Source organism: Falco peregrinus, chromosome 3 (genome assembly GCF_023634155.1).
Source record: "Falco peregrinus isolate bFalPer1 chromosome 3, bFalPer1.pri, whole genome shotgun sequence".
Classification (NCBI taxonomy): Eukaryota; Metazoa; Chordata; class Aves; order Falconiformes; family Falconidae; genus Falco; species Falco peregrinus.
Window position 1 is genome coordinate 112,931,248 of NC_073723.1, and position 26,743 is coordinate 112,957,990.

The following is a 26,743-nucleotide window of genomic DNA, read 5'->3' on the forward strand; positions in this document are numbered from 1 at the left end:
TTGGTGACTTTGGAGTGAGATGATCTAGCAAGTGGATACATGGCCCTCAGGAGCTGCAGTTCTTGTGATTCATCAAAAATCAGATTGGTGTAGATGTTACCCATAGTAATGAGTGTATGTGCCAGTGTAGCCTAACTTGATTCTGGATTTACATAAAGATCATGAAATGAAAGTTTCATTTACTGTTGAAATGCTCACTGTGATGCAAGATGAGCTCCTGTGGAATCAATTTCAGACTGAAACAAAAGGAAGGTAACTTTGAGTACTGTATGTACAGCCAGGAGTCTTCTAAACACATTCTTATTTGTTCCTCTGTCACCTACCAGGCACTGATTGTGAAACTGAAAGATCCTGATCCAGATCCAAATCCAGGGGTGATTAACAATGTCCTAGCTACCATAGGGGAGCTTGCACAGGTAGGTATACTGCAGGTACCTTTGCTAGCCTTGTCAGTTGTTAAGCTTTTGGGAATGCTAGATGAAGGACTTTGGGTTTTGTCTTCCAATAGGTCAGTGGGCTGGAGATGAGGAAGTGGGTGGATGAGCTCTTCATTATAATTATGGACATGCTACAGGACTCCTCCCTGCTGGCTAAAAGACAAGTAAGTGTTTGACAACCACGCTAAACTTGCCATCTGCTGTGACCAAAACTGTAATGAAGTGTGTCCCATCATAGCTGCTAAACCAAACCTTTAAATCACGCGAGTCTCTCTAGGGGAGTGTATGGTCACACTGGTGAGGGATTACAGTGCCTATCTGTTGTGACATAGTACAGAGTTGTTGGAGGAAATGAAGAAGGGAGGGGGGGAAAAAAAGCCTTTTTTATTGGAAGGCTTGGACTCGCTGAATTGAATACCTATTTGAATTGTATCTCTGAGTGAGGGAATTATTTCAGTCAGTCTAACAATTTATTGATTATCACTTTCTTTACAATTGCTTATTAATAAAATGCTCTTTTTAGAGGCTTTCAAACAGTGCACTGTGGTTTGCAGTGTGATCCTAAAATGCTCGAAGAAGCTTTACAGAAGTTGTGTGACTGATGGATCAGGAGACACGATAAATTCCCTGGTCAAAACTAATTTTCTCTGGGCTTGATCTTTACAGGTGGCGCTCTGGACACTGGGACAGCTTGTGGCCAGCACAGGTTATGTAGTGGAACCATACAGGAAGTACCCAACTTTGCTGGAGGTGCTTCTGAACTTCCTGAAGACTGAGCAGAACCAGGGCACCCGTAGAGAGGTATGAACATGAAGCTATCACACAACCACTTCTAAAAGTTTTGGGGGCAGAGAGACCTGTCAAATAAATGTGTCTGTATAGATTTGGGGTTGGGGCGTCATTATTGTGGCTGATAGAAGTAAAATAAAGAGAATTAAGAGGGTGACAGTGTTGAGTCGGTGAAATGGCCTCCAGCAGCTGAATGGAAAGAAAGCGTTGATGTTTTCTACAGGCAGTCACTTCAGTTCCAGATCTTTTCTCTTTAATCCTCAGAACATTTCCAAACATGTAGGTTCATGTGTTAACTTTTGCCTTGGTGATGAAGTTCTGATGAATTTTCTTTTTGTTTCTCTCTTAGGCTATTCGTGTGTTAGGGTTGCTGGGTGCTTTAGACCCTTACAAACACAAAGTGAACATTGGCATGATTGATCAGTCACGAGATGCTTCAGCTGTCAGCCTCTCAGAGTCCAAATCCAGCCAGGATTCTTGTAAGCATCTGAATTTCTTTCAAGTTAATAACTTTAGGATCTACAAGCAGATCTTGATTCTTTTGCTGGGTTTTTTTTGTTGTTGTTAGCAGTTTGTCTCCACTTCTTAACAAATTATTAGTGTACACATTTTCACCTAATACTCGGGTACTCCTGAACTGGTATTCAAGACAGTTTAATATGTAGCTTGTGACACTTTTGTTTCTCCTAGCGGACTACAGTACCAGTGAGATGCTGGTGAACATGGGAAACCTCCCTCTGGATGAGTTTTATCCAGCTGTCTCTATGGTGGCACTGATGAGGATTTTCCGAGACCAATCTTTATCCCAGCACCACACTATGGTAGTTCAGGCCATCACCTTTATTTTCAAATCTCTTGGGCTGAAGTGTGTGCAGTTCCTGCCCCAGGTCATGCCAACGTTCCTTAATGTAATACGGGTTTGTGATGGTGCCATCCGAGAGGTGAGTGTACTAGGGACCACTCCTCTTTCCTTCCTGTTCCACTGCCCTGAATTAAGAATCCATTTTTTAAAAGAGAATGCGACTGGCTTTGGGCATTGCTGTGCTATGTGTTGCTGCCAAGCATGCTGCAGAAGTGAGGTTCAGCTTTGCTTTTTCTCTCCTGTGAGCATTTGGTAGAATATTCAGTGGAAACTTTTTTTCTGGTTCTTATTAAAACAGCTGCTTCTGAGCATAATCCTTAGAAGACCAATATTTGATTCTGTTTTTTTATCAAGCTGGTCTTGTTCAGGAAAACAGCCTGTGCAGCTTCCAGAGCTTTCAGTGATCTCTGCATTAATGTACTGTTAGAAACAGTACTATTAAATGAGAGGCAGATTCTTTAAATTTCTGATGCAACCACGTACTTTGGCTCATCTGTGAGAAGGAAAATTCAATTTTCTACAGTCTGCTAACATTCAGAGCAGTGTGGGTGGTGATTCCACAGCAGTGCATTCTCTTCCTTCCCACTTAAGTTACAGTTTTAGAAGGAAATGAGAATTGTGTGAAGGTAATAACGGGCTTAAGGTTCACCTAAACAGAGATAGCTGCTGTTTGCCAAGCCTTTTCCTCAGGCAGCTGAAATCTCTGAGGTGGGAAGGGCAGTTTGTACTAGTTATTGGTACTGTGTTTTATAGGTGGGATGGGTGCTCCCTTAGCAGAATCCCAACCCTGCTATAGAACCGCTGTTTTCTCCCAGACTGAACTACTACTCAGATTGGAAGGAAAACACCTCACACGCCTGGGTTGGCCGAACTCCTAGACCTGACTGATCTAACTTGCTTGAAAGCTATGCAGTTGTGCACACTCTGTTTAAAAATTTTCAGGTAAAAGAAGATGGTGAAAGTGTACTGGGGAGAAGAGCTGAGGTGGGTACGCGTGACTTTAAAGCCTAAAGGAGGCAGGTCCTTGTCCTATATGTAAGCATTCTCTCACTACACCAAAAAAAGGCACAGTACAGGAGCTCATGTTCATTTTTGGTAAATGTAGGTGTACTGGTCTCACTAAAATAAGCTGATGTTATTCCTTTCTTACTTGGTTTTCACAAAAATCTGTTATCTCTTTTTTTCTGAGCTCCACTTTGTATTTTGTCACCATAGTCTTCAAATACTGCATGAAGAAATGAAACTTAGTACACAATAACTTACATTTTCCTAGAGGGAAGAAAAAAAAAAAAGACTACTTTGTGGATAAAGCAATTGAACCCACAATATTTCATACCAATCTCAATAGTAAATTCATTGTCAGGAGTGAGTGCATAAGATTGTATTGGGGCAAAAAGAATTGCAAAACAGTCAAAATACTTCTATGGTATAATCAATTGTCTAAAAAAAAAAAAAAAAAAAAAAGTTATATTTCTGGCAAGGACCAAACTCTCTTCCCCAGTAACTTTTCACCAATATATCTTGGTGGGGATGGGAAAGAGTACAGAAAAGAGTATCTTAAAATGTGTGTCAGTTTGGTTTACAGGCAGGGGGAAAGGATTAGGGGTTAAATTTTTGGAAGCATCCTTCAAACCTAAATTGCAAAGCTCTGTAGTTGAGGTGTTTGTGCTTGCAGGTGTGTTCTGACACTATAAATTTGCTGACACGTAAACCTCTATTTCTATACTTGACTGTCTAAGGCTTTGAGCTCACAAAATTTTTGGTGCAGGTTGAGGGGGGGGGGGAAATATGCTAACAAAAAAACCCAAAACCACTCTCCCATATGCACACACACCCCAGCCCCAAAAACCCAAACCATTGAGCTGAGGCTTCCAAGAATTTAGCCCCAGATTTTGAGCATGTAGGAGCTATGCATGCTATTTGTTTGGTAAATGAGCTTGCAATTGGCCTGTGAAATGCCGTTTAGCCAGTGTTGCTTTGATACTTGAATAAACTACGTTGATCACTACCTGTTTCTTCCTTCCAGTTCCTGTTCCAGCAGCTAGGGATGTTGGTGTCCTTTGTGAGAAGTCATATTCGGCCCTATATGGATGAAATTGTCACCCTGATGAGAGTGAGTACAATCTTTAAGCTGGCATGTTACTGTCAGAAAAGGTGGATAGCATTTCTGTCGCTGTCAAGTATCAATTACTTCATAAAGTCATATGAAGTGCAGAGCTCCATGTATTTGAAGTAATAATTGTGTTTTGAAATAACATGTTATTTGAAACAGTGATATACATTATTACTAGTAACTGCAATAAAAGCAGCTCCCTAGGTTCTGCTAGTGCTTGAGTTCTTTTGAGCACTTGGATTTTGTGCACTTACTATTTTCAGAAACATAGTTTTAGCAAGAGGTGTTTGGAGTTCATAAATAGGTGGCATTTCACTTCATTTTCACTTACTGTTTGCAAACACTTAGAAGGATTAGAAAAATGAGTTGCCTGGAGGTTGTTTTTAACAGCTATAAATACACTGAAGCACAGACTGTTTTAAAAACAGACCAAAACTGCCAATTTCTATTAGCCTACAAGGGAAGTAGAGTTCTTCCCTGCAATCTTGAATTTAGCTAGAAACTAGACTCCTATAATTTGCTTCTCCTGTAATTAGTACAGCTCAGTTGAAGTGTTTTAATTTCCTCCCTTTTCCCCGGCCCCCTTTTTTTTTCTTCTGTAGGACTTCTGGGTCATGAACAACTCCATACAGAGCACAATTATTCTACTTATTGAGCAAATTGTGGTAGCTCTAGGAGGTGAATTCAAACTTTATCTGCCTCAGCTCATTCCTCACATGTTACGGGTCTTCATGCATGACAACAGTCAGAGTCGAATTGTCTCTGTCAAGGTGAGTGGGAAGCTGCAGCAGCTCTGTTGATTTGGGCACTGCTGAGGCAGGTGCGTGCCTGATGTGCCATGCACCAGCAGGACTTCTTGTTTGTGTGTTGCAAGCAAATGGGATAGGTGCAGTTCAGCAGTGGCTCGGTGTGAAATGGTGCAGATAGCACTTTGTTTAAAGTGCAGGGTTGAAGCAACTTTCCGCTGCATACTGACTTATTTAAAATGCATCTCTTTCATGAGTTTGAGTCACATTAGCTCATTTTTCCCTCCAGCTATTGAATGCGATCCAGCTCTTTGGAGCTAACCTGGATGACTACCTTCATTTGTTACTACCTCCCATTGTAAAGTTATTTGATGCTCCAGATGTCCCAGTGGTGGCTCGCAAGTAAGTGTTGGTGGCTTTGCAGTCTCATTTTTGCCTGTGGTATTCAAATTCTGCAATGGCTGCCCTAGCCATGTGTAGAATGAAATATCACTTAGTTCCTTCCATGGGTTTTCTCTGTGTTAAATCATTATGGAAGGTTATTTTTGGTTGGATTTCACAGCACTATTATGAGCTTTTATTGGGTATAGACTATTACTCTTTGGTTCTCACCTGTCAGTATTTTAGTCACTGTAACTTACAAGCTGTCCTGCACGTACTAGCTGCATTAACAGAGTTCTGGTGAACTGTTTTTCCTATTACTATAGGTGCCTAGTAGGACTGAGCATGAATCACTTACGTATTTTTACGCTTTGTTTCTCCTCTCTTATGCCATGAGAGATCAGTCCTCCCTTCTTTCTGCTCTGACTTTAGAGCTGCTCTAGAAACAGTGGACCGCTTGACAGAGTCCCTGGATTTCACTGATTATGCTTCACGTATTATTCATCCCATTGTGCGAACACTAGATCAGAGCCCTGAGCTACGAACAACTGCAATGGACACCCTCTCCTCTCTGGTGTTCCAGCTGGGAAAGAAGGTAATACTCTTCTTAGGCTTGAAAGCTCATAGAAGGAGGGACTGTCCCAAAGGTCAGGGCTTTAAAGTTGAATACTTGTAATGCACTCATTCTGGATTTTAGAGAAAAGAGACTTTTCTTCTCTCAGGAGTTGCTGAAATCAAACTTTCAGAATTGGTTTCTTTTAAGATCCATGAAACAAAGGTGGAATATACTGCTCTTGGTGACACTGAGTAACTAGCTTTTGATGCATTTCCCTGTACAGTACCAGATTTTTATCCCGATGGTGAACAAAGTTCTGGTGCGACACAGAATTAACCATCAACGTTACGATGTTCTTATCTGCAGAATTGTAAAGGTGAGTTGACAAATACATAGTTGTTTGTATAAGGGCATTTTGCGGATGTTCTCACATTGAGACATTTAGTTGGAAACTCAGTTTTGTTACTCATAAAGTGAAGAATGGTTGTTGCTGTATTTGTGTGTTAAGTACAGCTTTTTAAGGGGACTTTGAGATTTCGTTGGGAAAATTATTGTCAACTGGTATCAAATATTTCTTATAGAAAAATCCCTGCAAATTCTAGGTAGGAACTTAGAGTTGTAGCCAGTGTCATTACTTTTTTCTCAGTAGTTCTTAAATGCAAATTTACCATATTTTTTCCATAGTTTCAGGACTTAAGGAGACCTTGTTATCTCAGTATTTTCTGTAGGATGTCCCACATCTCAAAAACTCAGTAGCTGGTTTGCAATTTGATTGATGTGGACAAGAAGCACACTGCTGTTCTTGGCTTGCTAGTGAGTCAAATAGGAAAGAGTGCTTGTTTTAAGATGTATTATTTTGGCTTTTAATACTAGGAGCTAAGATTTCTTAATAGTTAGTTACTTTGAATAGAAAAGTTCTGTTGTCTGGCTTATAATGTAATCACTGTAATGAAACATGGTTCATTGCTTCCCAAATTTGGCTGTGAGATTGGATGGTGCTCTGACTTGTCATCCATTTGGCTTGTAGAGAATTGCTTTTGTATGTGTGGGTGTGATCCTCACTGAAAGCTGTTTATCGCAGGGCTATACTCTTGCTGATGAAGAAGAGGATCCCCTGATTTATCAGCACCGAATGTTGAGAAGCAACCAGGGAGAAACTTTGGCCAGTGGTCCTGTGGAAACAGGTCCCATGAAGAAATTACATGTTAGTACCATCAACCTGCAGAAGGTAAGACTGCATCGCTGCACAACATGTATTTGCTCCTCCTACTGAACAAAGGAGGTGTTGTGTCACATCTAAGGCGTTTGTCCAGTGCATCTGAACTACATTTATTTATGTCTCTTTTCTGTTGCCAGTTCTGTACAAAACTGAGCTCAAAGTGTAGTGTCTGAGACTCTTTAAATTAGAAGGTGCTGAGCAACTTTAAAGACAAGAGCAGCTGAATTATCAGACTACAAATAGCCATGAAATAATCTTGACAATTTCTTGTTATCTAAAGTATGAACAAGGCTTCCTAGATCACAGGGAATCATCTGTTTAGCTTCTAGTGACATCTGTTTCAGACCCTCTGCCTTTTTTCATTAGCCACTTCTCTTTTATCTTAGTGCTATATTCTCTTCAAGCCAGTATAGAATGTAATAGCTAAGCGCCAGCTAGTTTGAACAGTAAATGGATGTAGCGCTCAGTTTAGTAGTGGGATGGATTGGCTTGAAATTGCTGGACTTAAAAATGTAATTCTGAATGCATTAAGTATTTTTAAGCTGATGTTTCAACAGTGGCTTCAGCTTTTAATGTATTTTTGTAAGGAAAGAATTATTAATGTTAAATACTTGGCACGTCATGACAGGAATACATTTAGGGAACATATCTTAGAAATGAGACTTTTCTGGTAAAGGTAATGGATTTCAGGGAATTGAGAATGGAATCTCAGTCATGTAATTTGGAGCTGTAAAGAAGTAATGCTGCCTGCTGATAGATTTCTTCTGCTTTTGGATAGTCCTTCATTTGGTAGGTCAATTATCTTGCTTTGTACTGCAGGCCTGGGGAGCAGCAAGGAGAGTTTCCAAAGATGACTGGTTGGAATGGTTAAGAAGACTGAGTCTGGAGCTGCTGAAAGATTCCTCCTCACCATCCTTGCGCTCATGCTGGGCCCTGGCTCAGGCATATAATCCCATGGCTCGGTAGAGTAATTCTGTGTTTTTCGCATCACTTGAAATTGCGGATGCAAGCCAGATATTATAAGGAAAAATAAAGATATTGAAAAGCTCTTGGGTTCTGTAAATATAGCTCCTGCTTTGGGACAAATCAAATAGCTGGCAACTTGATTTCGTTTCCACCCTTCTCAGTTGGCTGCTACTTGATGTGCACAAAATCTTTCAGTGGAATTCTGCATATTAGTCTAGAAATAACATAAGGCACAAAAAAGCAAAGCTGGAAAAACAGCAGAATATGAAATAGTTTTGAGGAACTACTGTGAGTGAATAAAAATGTCTCTGTGTGGAATAAGCCGCAGTGCTTTATTTCATTTGCAACCAGTATGTTTGGAGAAACTTTGAGTCTCTGTAAGCAGTTGCCTGTTTATCTCTTCTTGATGGCATACACTTGTCATATTGGTGCATATGAGTCTGACTACTGCTGTTAGCAAAGTGGTCATTCCTGGTTTAATTTTGTCTTAATGTGAGTTTTAACATTTTTTTAAAGAGAAGGGCAAACAGCAGGATGAAAAGTCAGCAATTCCTAGGTAGACAGAGGTAATGTTAGTGCGTCCTGCGTGTATACTCCGTGCATCTTAAACCTATCCCACGGTATTTCTCCACAGCACTGTCATTGACAAGGGCTGTCACTGTATCTGTTTTTATCATCATTTCTCCTTCTCAAGCCTTGCCACTAATGTAAACTTTAGCTATCACAGTCCTCTAGTGAGCACAGAAAACACAAGTGTTGTGACATGTGTGTCCAGAGAAATGTACAATCATCTTTTTCACTACATTCACTTGTGATCTAAGACAGACTAGACCTGGTTCTTCATAGCAGAAGAGGAGAGCATCCTTGCTGATATGAAGAGTTTGTTCTCACCTAAAATACTTGCTAGTATGCGATAGTACAATATTTCTGCTGTTGTAGTGTATCATCCTATTAGATATTTTTAAAATGCAGGTTTCACCGAGTATTTGGTACAGAAGTTAGCTTTATAAAAACTAATCACTATTTATCGCAGGTAGACATATAAACGCATCTTGTTGCTCTCTGTCTCTGAGTAAGAAGGCAAGTCCACTGTCAAGTACACTTTTGCTCATGAGTAATGAATCCCCACATCTCAGTCTCTTTTGCTTTCCTCCTCAGAGATCTCTTCAACGCTGCTTTTGTTTCATGCTGGTCTGAACTGAATGAAGACCAGCAGGATGAGCTGATTCGAAGCATTGAATTGGCCCTGACTTCTCAAGACATCGCAGAAGTCACTCAGACACTGCTGAACTTGGCAGAATTCATGGAACACAGTGACAAGGTAGAGGCATTTATTAGGCAACTCTTCTAATGTCAACTAGCTGGCTGATATCTAGGCTATGGAAAAGGTGTGAAGAGTTCATGCATACTTTCTTTTTTATACTCAACCTGCTTTTGATGTATGTGCTTCTACCCAGGGTCCACTGCCTTTGAGAGATGATAATGGCATTGTCCTTCTGGGGGAAAGAGCTGCAAAATGTCGAGCATATGCCAAGGCACTTCATTACAAGGAGCTGGAATTTCAAAAGGGCCCCACCCCAGCCATTCTAGAGTCTCTCATCAGGTAGGACCAGAACTGATGAGACTTACGCTCTTGCATCAGTATGCAATTTAGGATACCATTAGGATGAATCTAGACAATACTTAGGATTTTACTCTCTGTCACAAGTCGTTGTTGTAGGCTTGCTAACTGCCTTGTAGATGTACACTCCTAGCTCCTGAGTTCTGTCCTCCTATTATGTGGTTAAAAATCATGACAGAAGCCATGGGAAGCTGTGCAGGAAAAGGTAAAGTCTTCTGATTTCCACCTCTCATCCTTCAAGTTCAATATGGGATGTTGTGGAGTAGCTGTAAGTTAAACGAGACAAGATTTCTACACTTGCATATAAATAAGCTAGAAAAGCTGAAGTTCTTAATTAAAATTGCTCATCATAATCTGCTTACATGGCTTAGATAGGTCTCTTCTTCATTTACCAAATAGAAGATATTATAACAAGAGTGTATTGTTTCCTGAGCTTTGTCAATAAGAAAGATGTTAGCCTGAAATACCTGCACAGGATTTGGTACTGAACTACATGTTTTAAAATGTGAATTTCAAGTTTCATATCACAGAAATGTTAACTCTTACCATTTGAGGTGGACAAATTGATTTTGGTTGAGTAAAAACTTAGCTTTGTCTGCAGTGAATTTTCAGCCCTCCTACTTCCTTGGGGTTCTGCTTTTCTGTTTTTTTCCCCTCTTTTACTCTTGCCTCCTTTGTCCTCTCTTGTTTTTCTGAGGAAAATACAGAATTCAGTATATTCCCTTGCCTGGCCTCAATCACTTGTGCAGCTGTTTCTTTGTGTATCAAAAAGCAAGTTAAAGGAGCAAAGACTTGAAATAAAGCAGGATTAAAAATGAAAGACAATTTATTAGCAATTAAAAAGTTTAGAAACCTTTACAAATCCATTTTATGGACCACAGTTAGAATGGTTCCAACTATAGTTCCACACAGTTGAAATTTGCAGTATGAATAGTCAAACATATGTAAGGCAATTCCCAAGACACCTTTCTCTTCCATTTCACACAAGACTGAACAATTTAAATTAGATTCAAACTCTCTTTAAGTTGAATAAAAATAGATATATTAACGATAACTGCCTTTTCCAACATATTCAAACAATGGTATGGCTACAGGAAGAGTCTCTCTTTTTTTAACTGTTATTTTTAACACTGTGTTATGTAAGGGAGAAACATACTAATTTTTGACATAACATCTCTAGGTAACTTGTAATTGGGGTAGTTTTCAGAACAGATTTTAATATTCCTCATTGCGGTATGCTAGCGAACATTCCCTTATGTCTGAATAACTTTGGCACTTATGGATTCTCTGGTGTGTACTAGTGTTTTGCTCATGGATACAGTGGGTTTACGTGTTGGAATTGAGTTTTTTTGGCCGGGTCTGGATTTTTTTCTCACTCGCTGTTCTCTCTTGGTCCTAGTGACATATAGCACACTCATGTTCTAACCTGAACATAATTTGCTGGCAGCCCAGAAAGCTGCTTTCTAGTTTATCAACCTCTAGGTAATCTATGGATAGGAATAAACGTCACAGAGCATATGGCACAAATCCTTCCTCCAGGGTTACTATATGCTGGGTGCAGCCCTCTGTGGGGACTTACTTGAGACAGTAGCAGGAGATGGCAGTAAAAGTTCAGAAAAGAACCTGAATACTAACTAATCTAAAGCTTTCGAGCTTTGTCTTTTTCCTCTGTGGGAATGTAAGCCACTTACTATACACTAAGGAAAGGTGCATCAGAGACACTTCTGATCGATTCCTCTGGCTTGAAATGAATGTGTCATTTTTGTGATTTAAGTCCCTCTTGGACAAGCAATGCTTGCTCTGGACACTGAAGGAAAGACAACAAGGAGGCTTTCTTTTTAGTCCCTGCTTGGCTGGTTAGTTCTAAGGTGACACACTAGTCACAGTGATAGTGAAAACACACCAATGAGTTTTCTGAAGGTGCTGTAAGTGCATTGTGTTCTAACCTGTTCTAACACAGTATTTTTCCCTTTGGAAAGAGCTTGAAGATGAGGAAATAAGTCTGAGCCCTGGTAACACTAGTGGCTGTGGCTGGTGCTTAATGCACCTGTGTGTTTGTGTGTGTACGTAGCCGGTATGTAGCTGTTGCACATATTAGATGAAATGAACAATTATTTGGCTGATTTTGAGCTGTTTGTTGCCCACCTTCTGTGCAGTGGCATCATGTAGCTGTACAATCAAATACTGTTTCCCTCTACGGTTTGAAATCCTGTGGCCGGATCTTCATCTCAACTCTCTTCAGTGAGTAGGTCGATCCGTGCCACCCGTACCAGGTGATGCCATCCATGTTCTTTGTGTGTTCTCCTTTGCGGTAGTAAACTCCGTTCAGATTGGAATCTGTGCAGCAGTTGTACCAATATCCACCTTTTCAGGAAACAAATTAATAGATTTCTGGTGAGCCATTTACTAGATACAGGTATATTTTTTAGTAATAATAAGAACTATTGCTCATTCTGGAGGAGAGTGACCAGAATGCAGCATTTAATCCCTGGAGCCTATGGCTCTAATAGTTGGGATTGCAAGTAAATTTGAAAATTAACATAGATACTAAATACATAAAGGCTTTATGGTTCCATAGTCAAATAAGTCCAGTAGCTTTTTGTTTAGTTACTCACTTCTCTTAGAATATTTCCTTAACGTCTCTTGATTCTGAGACTTAGCACAGGAAACATATTTGGGTTCTTAGCTTGGGCGTCTTAAGGTATGTCAAAGGTTTCTGGATTCTGCAAGTGAGCTGCACTATTTTATTGAGACTGATATCAGCAATTTTATTTGTATGTTGTGTGAGGGCACAATGAGGTCATTAAAAATAAAGGGCAAGATGCAGTGAAGACAATTATCTTTGTGACAGAGCTCATATAGAGATAATATATTGAACGAAGAGAGTAGCCTCATTAGAGGCTCTTAATAGAGTAGGAATAAAGATTAGAATTCAGGTTGAATCTTGAGGTGTATGTGGGATAATAATACAGGAGAATAATTAGAAGTCCCTAATAGTAGAACCTGAAACCTCATAAAAATACAAGAAAAAATAAAAAGCATATAGATATACAGGAATAGGTCCCTGCATCACTGAATTGCATCAGCATCTGAAATTAGTCTGGCAGATTGGCAGATATGCGTAATGGGCTAGATAATAATATGTGTAGGTGAGAACATACACTAAATAATTGGGAGGGTACTGATGTCTATAACATGCAGTCCGGCTCTGTGTAAGTCAGCTTTAACTGCCAGATTTCCCACCAAATGGATAAGTGTATATTCCAGAATTGGTCACCTCTCCCTTGATTTGCTATCCAGATGGTATTTGCTAGTTACTTGGAGAGAGGGAGTCTTGGGCTCTCTACAGATTACCCAGGCAGCTGTTTTGCGACAGGATGTGTGTTTTACCTTTACGAAACTGGGCACAGTCATCCACGCACTTGTCGTTGTCCTTGTCCTTCGTGCTGAAGGCTGTGTTGTTGTGATACCTTAGAGAATCACGCCCTGTGTTGCCAGTGTAGTTCCCGACAAAAAGACGATAGCTATTTATTTCGTTGCTCAGGGTGAATTGCTTGTATTGTGCATAGCGTATGTTCCCTTCCCAGTCCTGCCACAGAATGATAAAGAAATGGGTCATATTAGAATAGTTATGAAAAGACTCCGCCATCTATGGTTATATACAGTGCATGTTATGTATCTCTTTTCAGTCTTAGATTTTTCACAAGCTTTATTCTGTCTCAGACTGAAGAAACTTATCTGTTAAGGCAAAGAAACTTTCCAGAGTGAAGCGTCATGTTTCCAAATCTTATCTGCGCTTGTATTGAAGAATACATATGGAAACCTGGTGTGCAGCTCTTGCATTCAACACCCATGTCTCAATGTGCTGCCTCAAGTAACTTTTTATTCCTCTGTGAAACAGTGACTTCTAGACGTAAAGCCTTTCAACTCACTTTTTCTGTTACACACATACACATCCCTCAAAGCTATTGTACCAGTTATGAACTAGTCTAAATCAAACCCAAACCTTTAATAGACTGTGGAAATTGTTTTGGGGTAGTACAATCTTTTTTACACAGGCTGGAAGGAAGTGCTGCAAAAGGAAAAGACTCAGAGTCTTTAAAACTTTATCAGGCATCTCTATGAATCTTTAAACCTGAGGTGGTCGGCGGTTTGATCTCTGTCTGCAGTGGGTTCCACAGGATTCTCTAGAGCCCCATGTGTATAGACGGAAGATTGTCCTACTGAATTTGCACAGTGGAGAACATAATTCTCTCTTGTCCTTGAATGTATCACTAGTTCTGGCCTACCTCCTTCTGTAATTAAAGTGTACAAATTCTTTGGGTCTCCTATAGAGGTAGAAGATGGTATCTGCTACTGGAGAACCACTTTGTACAAAAAAACCTTTTGCTGCTGAAATTGAGAGCTTATTAATTACCTCCAACTCAACTCTCAGAACAGTGGGGCGTCTTGAAAGTCGGTAGATGTTTTCATTTCCCAGCCAAAAATCTCCCCGAATATTGCCAAATCCTTCCCTGTATTGTTTCCAGTCCCTATTGAAAGATGTCAATCCAACTTTACGTCTTTGGATGATAGTCCAGCCACCTCCATCTGTCTCCATGTCACAGAACACCTAGAACAGGAAAAAAGGCAGTGTTTACTAGTTAGTGGACTTGGGAAGGTTCAGTTCCCTTAGCACAAGACATTGTTCCAGATTTCACAACTTGAAGAAATTCCTATTTTATTTAAAAGTCATGGGAAAAAAAATTATTAAATGAACCCTTTTTCTGGTTTTCCTCTTTAAAGGTACACTCTTTCCTTCCTTGAATTTTGCCTACATAAAGATGCTGATTCAAAGTGCAGAGTATCATAATACAGTATGTGCCTTTTATATCTCTGCGGTAGATAAGTATTGCTTGGTCATATTTGAAAAGACATGTAATACACAGTGTGTAGTTGAATCCTTACCTCCAGATCTGGACTGCCCAAAAATTCATCAGGAGGTAGCTTGTAAACGCCAGAGATTCGGTAGTTCCTCTGGTAAAGTGATGAGCAGTCATAGACAGCATCTACTTGAATCAGAACCAGAAAGTAAGAATCTGAACAGCAAGAGCAACTCCTGTAAGTGTGGTTTCTGTAAAGCTTAGTTTGTAGTACAAGGAGTAATCAAGTGAAGATGACGTCCCACAAGTCTAATATTTTCCTGAAATAGTTTAATTTTGATCAGTGCATGCATTGGAAGATGATGTTGTAGCACTGGGACTTTGTGGTGTTCTCTGGTTTTCTTCTGTGTTTTTTTGGGTTTTTTTAACCTCTTCTGTCCAAAGAGACATCTCTGCTTTATCTTCACATAGCTACTGTGTGTGTCTGCTGGAAGGTAAAAAGGTGTATGTTTGCTGCCCCCCTGCCAAATAATAAAGGTTTATCTAATAGGGTGGCTGGGTCTGCTGCCTGTTCTGATTGTGTGCTTGAACAGGTTAGCCAACTTTGTGGATGAGGCATATTTGCTTGACACTTCTTGCACTAGAGCCTGTGACAGTGGTAGTGACTTTTAGCTGCAGTCAATCTGTCAGTTGCTGCAAGCCTCCTTTCCTCCCAGTGCAGGAGGTGGTAAAATTCACAGCTGTTCTTCTGAAGAAGATAAACTAGCTGAAGTAAGGCTTTATCCCTACTGACAATCTTAAATTTAGTACAGACTAAATGTCTCTTACCTGGTGAGGTGAGATGCATCTGTTTTAAATTATCTTCTAACCCAGTTTCCTCTGCACATTACTGTATTTTTTTCTAAACCTTTAGTACAGCTCCAAAGAGATTTGTTATGGTATAATTTTTGTTAAAGATCTAACAGTGGCACGTCAAAACCAGTCAAGTGGGACTTTTTCTAAGAAGAATTTAGTAAACAGATTTAGAAGTTTTTCCTTCGCATTTAAAAAAGAAAAAAAAAATCCAAGTGAAGTCTTTTGGCAAACCCAGTCATCTCAGACAACAGCAGTTTCTTTTTAAGGAAGTTTTAAGCTGTTGCAGTGAATTTTGATTTAAGGGAAGTCAACAAAAAGGACACTTGCTTTTAGACGTGACTTTACAGGTAGCTAACCTACAAAATGCACCTGCATTCCATGTTTAGTACGGGCCTGTGCAATCACTGTGTGCAGTGAAATTTTCCCTCAGGGAAGAGATAATTTTCAACAATTTAACTGTGTTCTGGCTAGGCTTATATCACAGTTTTCATCTTGCATCATCTACAGCCCTGAATTTTTGAGTATTGCCATGCAAATAATGGATCAGTCTTACTTTGGTTCAGAGATAGTCATAAAGATACGATTATAAATCTCCAGTAATGCTTGGAGAGCTCTTCTAATTGTTTTACCAACTTCTAGTCCTCTGTCAGCACTGTGAACTCAGAGGATGTTACTGCCAGAGCCACTCCCTGACAAAGCCAGCTCCCTTTCTTTTTGGATTGATACTATAGTGCTCAGAAAATAAAATATTAGACAGAGTTCCGTGCTGTACAAATAAAAAACCTGTTCAGTTTTTCTGCTCCCTCATAACAGACATACAGATGTTAAAATACAGCTGGATGTTTGGACTTTTGGCAGATGAATTCAAACTAGTTCTCTCAGGATCACCTGCAGAAGTATTCAGTATGCATACTTGCTAATCATGTTAGTGAGACATGCTAGCATTAAGAACTAGTCATTAGTTCATTCTGTGCATAAAGAGGTCTATCTGGGAGCTCAGCGACTCCCTTCTTACCAGCTGAAGTTTGTGTGACCGTCTGAGCTGCCTGGAGTTGCATGATATCTATCTGGTTGTTCATTTCGGAGTATTTGCTTTCAGCATCAATGAGGCGGGACTCCATCTGCTTGGTGCTCCCTTCCAGCTCCATCACCTGCATAACCACATTCACCCAGTCACCTTCCTGCTTCTTGCTCAGCTCCTGCAGCATTCTGCTCAGGTTGGCTACTTGCAGCTTGAGCTCTTTCATCTCATCGCAGCAGCCTGTCATCTTGGACTGTGCATTCCCATTGATTGTTCTCCTTTTAGGAGGCTTCTGCAGCAGTGCTGGATAGATTGCCACAGACACAGTGACAATGCAGAGCCATGCCAGCTGAGCAGTGGATCTTGCTGGCATTTTTGCTTACAGCAGCAGAAAACTTCCAGCTGACTGCGGGTAGCCTGAATGCAGCTGGGGTAGGTATGAAACTTTCTGCAAGTGCTACAGCAGACTGGTACCTAGCTTTCTTCCAATGAAGTGAGTCTTTGAAGGTGGAGCCTGAAGAAGTAGCTTTTTTTCAGACCCCTCCTGTCAGAATCAGGAAGTCTTCACTATGGAAGTCTGCCTCAAAGCATCTTATATACTATTTTTCTGTTTACCTCCACCCCCCTGAAGCTATGAAGAGTTTTCTGGCCCCTCCCAGTTCATCTGTCCATATCAGGTGTTCACAGGGTGAAGTTGGAACAGGTTTCAGCCAGGAAATGTTGGGGAGAGCAGGAGAGACTTCACACAGTTCTGTCTTGAAGGGGTGTGGGAGAGGGCTAGGAAACGAGGAGAGTTTCCAGCAATTATTGCCTATTGGATTGTAGCCCTCTCGGTGACTAGTTCTGGCACTTCAGTAACGTAGGAGTATTAGAGGTCCAGAATGTGAAAAGGCTGTCCAAACAGAATGACTTTGTTAAAGTTCGAGGAAGGTAACTGCCTTGTAGGTAGCCCTAGTTGCAATGAGTCCAACTAATATAATCCCCAGAAGTTGTAGGGGGTAACTCTATGCTTGCAGTATTTACTAATTGAGATGATATTTTAGCAAATTAGTTCAGCATCTGATCCTCCTCTCTCTGGACACTGGTGCATCTGCACTATTTGTTTTGTAGAACTCAGTGCTGTTCTCTTTAGAGATGGGTTATCCGAGGGTGGGATGGAAAGAAGTCTGCAAAATATGTAAGTCAAACTGCATGTCTTCGCAGTGGACAAGCAAAAGGACGTTAAAAAGTGCAGAAAGGCAGTCTACTTAAAATTGACAAGAGATGGCTTTTTAACAGGCAATGTGATCTAACTCCAACATTATGGCAGCCAGTTTATTAACAGGATTTTAAGAAAGGAAAATGTATGGGTAATTAAAATGTCCACAGTTACATAAAGCGTAGATTTAAGAGTAAACCTTAAATCTGTAGACATTCAGAGTATAGGTCAAATATCAGCTGGCTGAGATAACAACTTCCAATCTCTTCTTTTTATATCTTTTAACAGCTGAAAAGTTGATTATACCTGTTTGATCCCAAAATAGAACTGCTTCAGCAGTGGTGCAGCCTTTTGGAAAAGGTCTGCAACTTTTGTTCTAGATCCTTACAGATAAGTTGTTTCTTGATTTGTGTTGTCCAGCGTGTGGGTTCTTGCATCTTTCTGCAAAGTTTGTGATCGTAGTAACTGGCAGAGATAAGATGCAAATAAAGGAGTAAATGGCTCCTGTATCTGCACCTGGCGTAAATGCCATAGGAGTTTATTGGTGTCCAGAAAAACAAAAGAAAGCTAATCTTGCTCCTTTTACAAAGAAAATTGGGACAAACCCAACCGAGACATGCTATCCCATCTAGACTTCGTTTGCTGATCCAAAGTGGCTGCGGGATTTCTGCTTAATTAGAAAACATTAGGAAAGCCTTGCTGATCTGATACCCACTTTCAGAGAAATAAGAAGCACAATTTCCTGTTGGTGCAATTTCTCTTCCTCCTTAGCTTTGTTACACTTGTTGCTAGATGTTTGTTTCTGCCTCTGATTTGCACTACAGCTGGCTAGTAGTTTTTCTGCAGAATAGTAACGAGACCCCACAAGGTGCAAAGATTTAGGAAGAGAAAAATCATCAAAGCCCGGAAAGGGTGGAATATGAATACAGATGTTTCATAAACCTGAATTTTGTTAGAGGAGAAAGAGGAGGTCAAAATTGGACGTCTCCAGGCAGTGTGAGTGTCTTGAGTTTCATTGTGGCTGCCTGTGTGCTGTACTTCAGGCAGAAACCACTGTAGTGTGTAGTATCAGCTGGTGAGGCTACTGTGTGATAGTGGTGACCTGGGATATTGCCAGAGATATGAAAGTACAATTTGATTAAAGTACTGAGGATACCTCCACAGCAGACCATAGGCTTCAGTCACATTTTTGTTGTGGACATTCCAGAAACCTTCCATAGCAAAATTACTTTTTATACTTCAGACCAGAAAGTGCCACTGCACATGGATGAAAGCCTGACCTTTTTGTTCTGCCTCTAATCCTGTCTGAGCCCTCTTCCAGCTGGAGCTTCTGTCATTCCCAGGGGCAAATTCTTCTCAGGCTTCCTGTGATGAGAAACGTGTTTTCATCAAAGTTGGAACAAAGAATAGGACAGGCCAGACTCTGGCTTCTCCACCCCAAAAAGCCACCCTGCTAACACCCCTATCTTGTTACATAGGGATTCGATACATTCTGCTGCTGCTCTTGCTCACAGTAACTCTTACCTGTTTTGTACAGTCTGAATTTCACCCACACTCCCATCATGAAGGGCAGATGTGGAAGAGACGAACCACTTGCAGGCCTGTGCATTCCCCTTTTATACAAGTTTTGGAAGGATCCAAGATTTAACCGAACTTTGTCGTGCACAGATGTTACAAAACAGTGCAGAAAGGCCTCCAAATGCCCTCTCTAAACTGGAGTATTTCACTCAAAATGAGACAGCCAGGGTTTTATTTTGGGTCCAGCCTCTGATTTGTGTATGCTAATGCAGGCTATCTTTCTTTTGCATACTTGGATTTACCCTTTTTAAAACAGAGGTAATACTTCCTTGTTCTCTCACTTTGCTCTGTGTAAGGGGGTGACAACAGATGTATTATGCAGGAATGGAAAAGAGCACAAATCTTCCCATCTGTCATTACTTCTGAGGGAGCATTAAGAGAGATTTGGGCAGACAGATCTCTCTTGGCAGAGACCGTAACCTTAATGGAATTTGACTTCTTTATGAGTATTTGAAAGATGAATCTTTCCCTGTTACATGAAGAACTGAGGGCAGTCACTTAGGCAGCAATAGCTACTAATGATAGTCATTGCCAGATTAGATCAGCTGTAGGAACTGACAGTTTGTAGAAAACTTTCCACTGCTGCGTACTGCTGTACTTAAAACTTGAATTCAGGATCCTGTTATATTTTGGAAAGAAGCATAGTTTTGGGCATAGCTAGGAAGAAACTAGTTCTGTGATTACTGAGTGGGTAGTCCTATTTTTCCCTTTCCCCCAATACCAATAGAGAAATAGAGTATCATTTGGTCCAAAATCCACCGCCCTAGTTTTCCTCTGTTGTATTTTGAATGTGGAAATATTTTGCCACACGATAGCTAAAAAGGAGATGCTGAAGTCAAGAACAGGAGGCAAATCCTTTTCGACTTTGTCAATGATGTAAGTTTGAAGTGGTTGGAAGAACTGAGTCTAAATGTGATTGCAGTTAATATGTACCCTATACTTATAATGTTGCTTGATGTTACCAAATTCAAGTATATTAGTATTATTTGATTAGAACCAAGTCTCTCTTGTCCCTGGAGGGCTGGATTAAATTGGAGATGGTTTTAAATGACTGCCTTCTCTGCGAAGCTGTTTTGGCAGGTATATGTGAAGCTGAGACAAGAAGGAAAGCTCAGTGCCCTCTGGCTATTTATTTGGTAGCCAGTCATTGCAAAACCCTTAATATGCATCCGGCAAATGCTTAGAATCTAGCATTCCTGGTGCTTGCTGAGATGGCAAAGCCTCTCAACTCTCTGCTGGCAGATTGCCGGAGTCCACACTTACTTTGTCAAAGCTCTGTGAAATACTGCTTTCCCCTCCAAGGAAGTATGAAACTGTTCACCTCTGGCTTTGGAGATGCTCGTAAATGTTCTAACGGTCACTCTGCTATAGCTTTACAGTAACGACTAAATCTCTAGTAAAGTTAAATAGAATTGTTACCTACTGCAAATAGTTATACATCTCTGAAGTTATATAGAAACAAGTGGAAGTAAGAGGGCCTGATGAGAAACAAAATGCTAATACTTCCTACAATCATTTGTGATTTCTTTTTTATTTAATGTATCCTTTTCTGGTGTAACAAATATGCAAAGGCTGTGGTTCAGTGTTTCACCTTTTTCTGCTAAATATCTTCCTTGGCAATTTCTTTTCTTCTCTGCCTTCACTGAATCTTGTTAATAAAGGATAGGTGGTACAAGATCTTTTGCAGCCTGAGCAGCAGGGCTAGCCAAGAATTTTTTGGTAACATTTTCACTGCTTTTCCTTTCAAAGCTCATGAATGTTTTTATTTGATTTGCAAGCATTTATATCAAGATTGGGAATCTGGCCAATTTTAATGCCTGTGAGCAATGTGTGCCCTTGCTGAAAAGCTGAAGGGGCTGCTACTCTGGCCTGTAAGCAGTCAATCTTCACAACTGTTTATTGAAAACAGCTCTTTCCTGGTATTGGTTTCTCAAACATACTTGTTCCCAGCATGGGAATAATTTTTAGTGACATGATGGAAATGCATTTTTTTAGACTTGTTTTGGGGGCAATTGATTGTTTTCTGAGGTTTGTTGAATCAAGGACTCAGGGATGCCTGAACACAAACTGTAGAATTGGGGAAGCTGGCCAACAAAGCCAGTTCCTTTTGCTAGAGGATTATCTGTTCCCCAGAGTATCTACAAAGTAGCAGTGCCTTCGACTTCTAATTCCAGGAGCAAGCTCTCAGCACTTCCTCAGAAGGAAAAACAAGCTTGACTTAGGTTGGTAAATTCTGTCACGTAGAGGAGTCTTTTAAACAAACTTGGGGAGATGTAAAAAAAAAAAGTTTGTCTTCTTGTCTAGACTTTGCACACAAGCTGCTTTATTGCAAAAATAAGGTTTCTCTACCAAGTTTTGAGATGCTTTCTGGCAATAGGAAATGTGTGTGTTAGCTCACAGATAGGCTTGGGACCTCCTGAAAAGACTGTTAAAACCAAGTTCTTCACTGTTATGGGAAGATAGGGATGGGTATAATCTCTTACTTTTTAGTTTTTGAAAATTTAATATATTTTGAGTGACAGACAATATTGTTAGAGACCCTCAAAGATAATGGAAGACTGGAGAGCTCCCAGGGCTGTATAAAAGAGAGTATCACTAGTGAACATTAGACGTTTATGCCTGGGGGTTGTGGAGGAGACAAGTCCATCATCTGAGTACTCTTTCTTCTGAAGACAGTAAAGTTGTTTTTCATTCCCAGTTCATGTCTGGTTCCTGTTTAAATAGCCTTTAAAATATACAAGCAATAGGAGTATATTTCCCTTAAATAACGTTCTTTTTTTGTGATTCTAGCTGAGTGTGCTACATTTTAGTGCTTTACACATCTAAGACTTACTTTTTTATTCGATATCTTAATAATCAGAAAGTAGGTTTGTAACCTTGCACCACTAATAATACTCAAAGATTTAAGATACTTTTTTTGTCAGAGATTTTTATATCAGGGAGTTTGCCAAGGGTAATAACTTTTTCCAATTACTATGTCATTCCATCCGTACAAAACTTTTTTTCATCAGAAGGCTTGTCACATTTTAATATCCCACTCATCATGGTCAAGTACTAAAAATAGGTTAGGGTTGGACAGGAACACTAAATATTATCCTGGCTACAGTTCAGAAATTGATTAATAAACGAGGGGGGGAAAAACTGTCAATCATCTTGGATTTAATGGTCTTCTCACAAAGCTTTCTGTGCCAGTCTCATGTCCTTCCTAGCCGCCCCTAGCTGCTGAAGATTGTGCACTTGGAGTATGAGAATTAATGCTTTTGTTGTTGTGACATCAATTTTAATTCTACTGTGCTGCATTATATAATTATGCAGTGAGTCCAGGCAGACCAAACCCATACAAAGCTTCAGTGATGGAAATCAGTTTTGCAACTGATTAATCCTGATTTTGAAGGAAAGTATGAAGATCTTCTGTTGCTTTATTGTTTCTTCTAACGACTTCCCTTATTGCGTAAGAAGAGAAATCAAATGGTGGGTATCTAAACAGTGAAATTAATGCATTATTTCTAAATATGTCAAAATCTTGTTGATATGACTTAGACAATCTTTTTATTTCTCTGGACTCCCATTTTAATACTGGAAGATTCTGCCAGCCCATACCAGCAGCACAGCTGAATACTTAGGCCTTTCCTGATAGATTACATATGTAACCTATAACCTACCAAACCTATACCTGAAAACTTCCAAGAAAGGAGATACGGTAGTCTACTTGAAGGTTTGGCAGCATGCCTTAAAAGAAAAGTAGGTGGTAGTGGTGGCTTTTTTCTAGATTCTAAACAAAAGTGAACAGATGAATGTGTTCTACCCTCAGTAGATACGGAGAACAATTGATCTTCTCCTTAATAGTAAACTTCGTATTATCCTGAATTAGGAGCAACTGCAAGGATGTCTCCCAGTAAACAGAGACTTAAGTTACTTTCTGCTGAGTTAGCCAGCAGCGTTGTTTCTATCTTGAGAGATGTTTTCCCATCTTCTCCTTTAATCCTGAAAGATTCTGTAGTTACCTTTTTCCAGATATAAGGAGAAATCTATCCCCCTGATCCTAATCCGGTAAATTGCCCTGATTTCCAGCAGCAACACTGTGAGTAGAACCCCCTGGCAACTCTGCCTGGCTGGAATATTAGCTCTTTGGGGCCTCTTCTGTGTGCCTGGATGCTTTTCTGTAGTGTTTTTCATTCTGTCCAGTCTCCAGCATGATAACTAGAGGACAGCTCTGTAGTGCTTTGAGTGTTAAAAAAATATAAGAAGATTCTGCCTGAGTGCAGACCTCATCAGATCTGCAAGGGAAAGAGGTAATATCCTAATAGTGGGAAGGTGAAAGGGTAGGGAAGCACAGAATGCCATGATTTCTAAATGTGTATTTTGGATGTATTAACAGGACTGCATGTGGAAATGCTTTTCCAAGAGAAGTACAATCTGCCGGCCCACTCTCAGAGAATTTGTATGCAGAGAACAGTGGGTCTGTTGAAAACACATTCCAGTCAGCTGTGGTAGTAGTGATTTTTGGGAACTGTCAATATACTTCCAGCAGTCAAGAGTACACTGAATCCAGCAAATAAGAAAAAGCAGAAATCCAAGGTCTTTCAAAAAAAACAAACAAAAAACCTCCAAAACACAAGATCAGAACAATCAACAACTTAACACACAACTGTGTTTCCTTTAGCCTGTAAAACGGAATAGCAAAATGATGCAGTGATTACCAAGATTTTATTACTCTGAAGAAACAGTCAGTGAATGTTCAACCATATTAAACCCCACTTTGTGTGAGTCTTGCTTTGGAGGGATTTTTGTACTCTTCTGGGCAGTTGTACTTCTCTGTGTTTAGGCACATTTCTGCCAAAGCAGTGAATGTTGCTGCTTCTTTCCCCCCCATTTTTTGTATACACCATTTTAATGTGGTGCGTCAAAACATGAAATAACTGACAGGAGATTTCCCAGTCAGTGGCTTATCTTAGTCCACAAAATTACCTATCTTTACTCACTGTGTGGGCTAGATCATTTGTTACAAGAGAGTAATTTGTGATTAATAATGACAATACAGTATTATATCTACTGCTGTGTATTCTTTTAAATCGAAGTCTTTCTCCTTTTCCTTCCTTTCTTTCCCCACCCCTTGCTTAAACCTAGCCATGGACAGCTTTGAAACATTTAATTCTACTTTGGATAGCCAAAACAGTAAGAAACAAAAAAAAGAGTAATTGAGTGCACCCGGGAGCATCAGTGAAAGAGCAGCGCTAATTGTTGAAGAATAAAAGATAATGGCCAATTTTGTCAGGAAGTGTTGACAAGAAAGATAACTTGGAAGTAATTAACTGTCTGACATGCTGGAAGTGATGTGTCTGCCAATGGCTCTTTAAATCATCAGGATATGAAATGTGACAGCCATTTATCACTTTTATGAGGCACTGCTGCCTAGCTTTCCCTTGGGAAGCATGGAGAGGTAGTATGCTCTTTGACTATCTTGCTAAAAAAAGGCATGGATGTATTTCAAGTGCTTCCCAGTTTTGGGTGCCTGTCATCATGAACTGTGATTACGGTGCATTCTTAGCCTGACTAAATCAGATTTGAGTTCAACCATTCTGAGGTCCTATTTCCAAAAGTATTTTACTTGACCTTCCCAGATACCTAGAGTGTGTCTAGGAGCTTGGTTCTTTAGTTGTCAGGGAAGGAAACTTCAACAGACAGAAGAAATATAGCACTCATTTAAAAAATTTCCCTAGTTTTCTGTTCAGAATATTGCCTGTATATGTAGTTTTCCTTGTCTCTTACTGATCAACAGGCCTCTCATGGCAGGAGGGTGGGGGGCAGGAATAAGCAGTCATTTGATGATAGCAGGCAAGAAGGGGCCTTTCTGAAAGCTGCCTGTATCTACAGAGGCATATTCAAAGACCATTGAAAGTCTCTGTGCATTGCTCTCAGTTGACATGTTTAGTTAGGTTGTGCTGTTTCCATTCCAGATGTTAACTAGCATTAATATTGGACTGAAGGTGTGTTGTGGCATGCTCAGGTGTTGTGACACTGCTTTGAGCAACTTGCACTTCTTGTTTTCCAGTGCAACTAGGGAAAGAGGAGAGCAATGAGCCAAAGACTGTTCATAAATAAGCTTTATAAAATAGCAGGAGCTTCATAAAAAGTTAATTTCCTCATTAAATTGTGGTTTAGCAAAAGTGCTGACCGCCAAGCACCAATATGCAGACAGAGCCATTTCTGGTAGTAAGATCAGAAAACCAGTGTGAAGTAGAAATGATTTAAGACAATAGCTGTACATTGTGTTGCTGAACTGGAGAACCAGGCTCATGAGTAGCCCATTTGCTTGTGCTTCACAAAATTCTGCTGCCCTTGCAAAGCAAGGTGCCTCAGTGGTACAGAATGAGGACTAGGTGTGACAGCAGGAGTTTCTGACATGTTCTTGAAAACCAGCAAAAGAGCAGCACCAGTACCAGTTAGTACCAGCGCAGAGACATATGAAACAAAGTAGAGTTGTGGGCTTTTTCTGTGTGTTCTTGGTAACATTTGTCAACTGTTCTTATGACGTAGATTGTTTCCTGGATCATTAGAATCTCTGCTCTGATTTTTAAAGCAGTTGGTGGTCTTTTTAAGAGAAAGGGGAGAAAAAAATAATCAGTACTGTAAATCTCTTTAAGTGCAGCTGTTTAAGAAATTATGCCTTTCAGACTACTGACAACTATTCTTCTCCCTATGCAGGCTGCTATTTAGAATTGATAATCATATGTGATTACTGTTTTGTGTAACAAGTCTTGAGAATATGTGCAGAGAATAGGCGTGCACCTATTATTTTGCAAATATGTAGTCATTGTGTGTCTTATGTAGTCTAATTGTTCACTTGGAAGTTTTAAACAAAAGGGAGGGTGTTCCATTGGTATTTCTAAATGACAGAGCTTGGTATTATCAAGCAGAAGCTCATACCAGCCCATAATAATTGCCAGCTGTGTTTAAATCGTCTTTCTCTTCCTACCTTTTCAGCATTAACAATAAACTGCAACAGCCAGAAGCAGCTGCTGGGGTACTGGAATATGCCATGAAGCACTTTGGGGAGCTGGTGAGTCCTGCTGGATAACTTTTTTTCATGTCTTATGTTTTGATGGCTTTTGTAGGGGGTTGGGTTTGTGTGGTTTTTCATGTTTTCATGTTGTGTTTTTTCAATCAATCATGTTGGGGTTCTACCCCTGCTCATAATTTTGCATCATTCATACTGAAGGTGCCTTGCCACTTATGGTGACGTACGCCGTGTACTTAGCTGTGTACTGGCAAACACTGTATACAGGTAAGATAGCTGAGGAAGGTTGCAAGAACTGATTTGGAAGAGAATTTAGCAGCTATTGTTGATGCTAAATGCAGCTGTGAACAACTAGCAACTTGACAAAAGAAGTCTTTTATTTAGAGAAGCTGGGAAGAGAGGGAGTAAGCTCCTGTTCTGAGCTTGAGGGTTTTTGACAAACTGCATCAACACTTTCCAGGTAAGGATTTAAAGGCAGTTGTGCCCCTAGCCTCTCTCATGTAGAAGGCACCTGAATCTGT

General features: G+C 40.1%; 2 protein-coding genes across 8 annotated transcripts in view; one reads left to right on the forward strand and one right to left on the reverse strand.

Annotated features, from left to right (window-relative positions):
- Nucleotides 1-26,743, forward strand: part of MTOR (mechanistic target of rapamycin kinase) — a 66,868-nt gene that overhangs the window by 10,426 nt on the left and 29,699 nt on the right. For 5 of the 6 annotated variants that reach the window (XM_055798294.1, XM_055798295.1, XM_027787948.2 and 2 more), the window contains 16 exons: nt 327-416; nt 509-601; nt 1,104-1,238; nt 1,576-1,705; nt 1,917-2,167; nt 3,031-3,072; nt 4,115-4,201; nt 4,804-4,971; nt 5,237-5,349; nt 5,761-5,923; nt 6,168-6,260; nt 6,966-7,112; nt 7,923-8,065; nt 9,228-9,390; nt 9,527-9,672; nt 26,189-26,264. In XM_055798294.1, the coding sequence (XP_055654269.1) occupies nt 327-416; nt 509-601; nt 1,104-1,238; nt 1,576-1,705; nt 1,917-2,167; nt 3,031-3,072; nt 4,115-4,201; nt 4,804-4,971; nt 5,237-5,349; nt 5,761-5,923; nt 6,168-6,260; nt 6,966-7,112; nt 7,923-8,065; nt 9,228-9,390; nt 9,527-9,672; nt 26,189-26,264 (2,040 nt within the window). The remainder of the gene's footprint in view (nt 1-326; nt 417-508; nt 602-1,103; nt 1,239-1,575; nt 1,706-1,916; nt 2,168-3,030; nt 3,073-4,114; nt 4,202-4,803; nt 4,972-5,236; nt 5,350-5,760; nt 5,924-6,167; nt 6,261-6,965; nt 7,113-7,922; nt 8,066-9,227; nt 9,391-9,526; nt 9,673-26,188; nt 26,265-26,743) is intronic. The other variant, XM_027787953.2, reaches the window with a different exon arrangement.
- Nucleotides 9,685-17,074, reverse strand: ANGPTL7 (angiopoietin like 7). 2 transcript variants are annotated; one of them, XM_005229598.3, is made up of 5 exons: nt 16,423-17,074; nt 14,638-14,738; nt 14,108-14,302; nt 13,081-13,279; nt 9,685-12,054 (listed from the first exon to the last, which is right to left on the reverse strand). In XM_005229598.3, exons 1-5 carry the CDS (start codon nt 16,799-16,801, stop codon nt 11,885-11,887), a joined length of 1,044 nt encoding a protein of 347 aa, XP_005229655.1. In that variant the 5' UTR covers nt 16,802-17,074; the 3' UTR covers nt 9,685-11,884. The 2 variants fall into 2 exon arrangements, with proteins under 2 accessions (XP_005229655.1, XP_027643760.1); XM_027787959.2 differs by having other exon boundaries at nt 14,638-14,741.

Excerpts from the sequence above, each read along its gene's own strand:
- ANGPTL7 (XM_027787959.2), bottom strand. The coding sequence starts at position 16,801 with ATGCCAGCAAGATCCACTGCTCAGCTGGCATGGCTCTGCATTGTCACT. Across the intron at positions 14,742-16,422 it reads GGTCACACAAACTTCAGCTG|TAGATGCTGTCTATGACTGC; the intron begins GTAAGAAGGGAG and ends TTCTGATTCAAG. Across the intron at positions 14,303-14,637 it reads TGGGCAGTCCAGATCTGGAG|GTGTTCTGTGACATGGAGAC; the intron begins GTAAGGATTCAA and ends TTCCTGTTCTAG.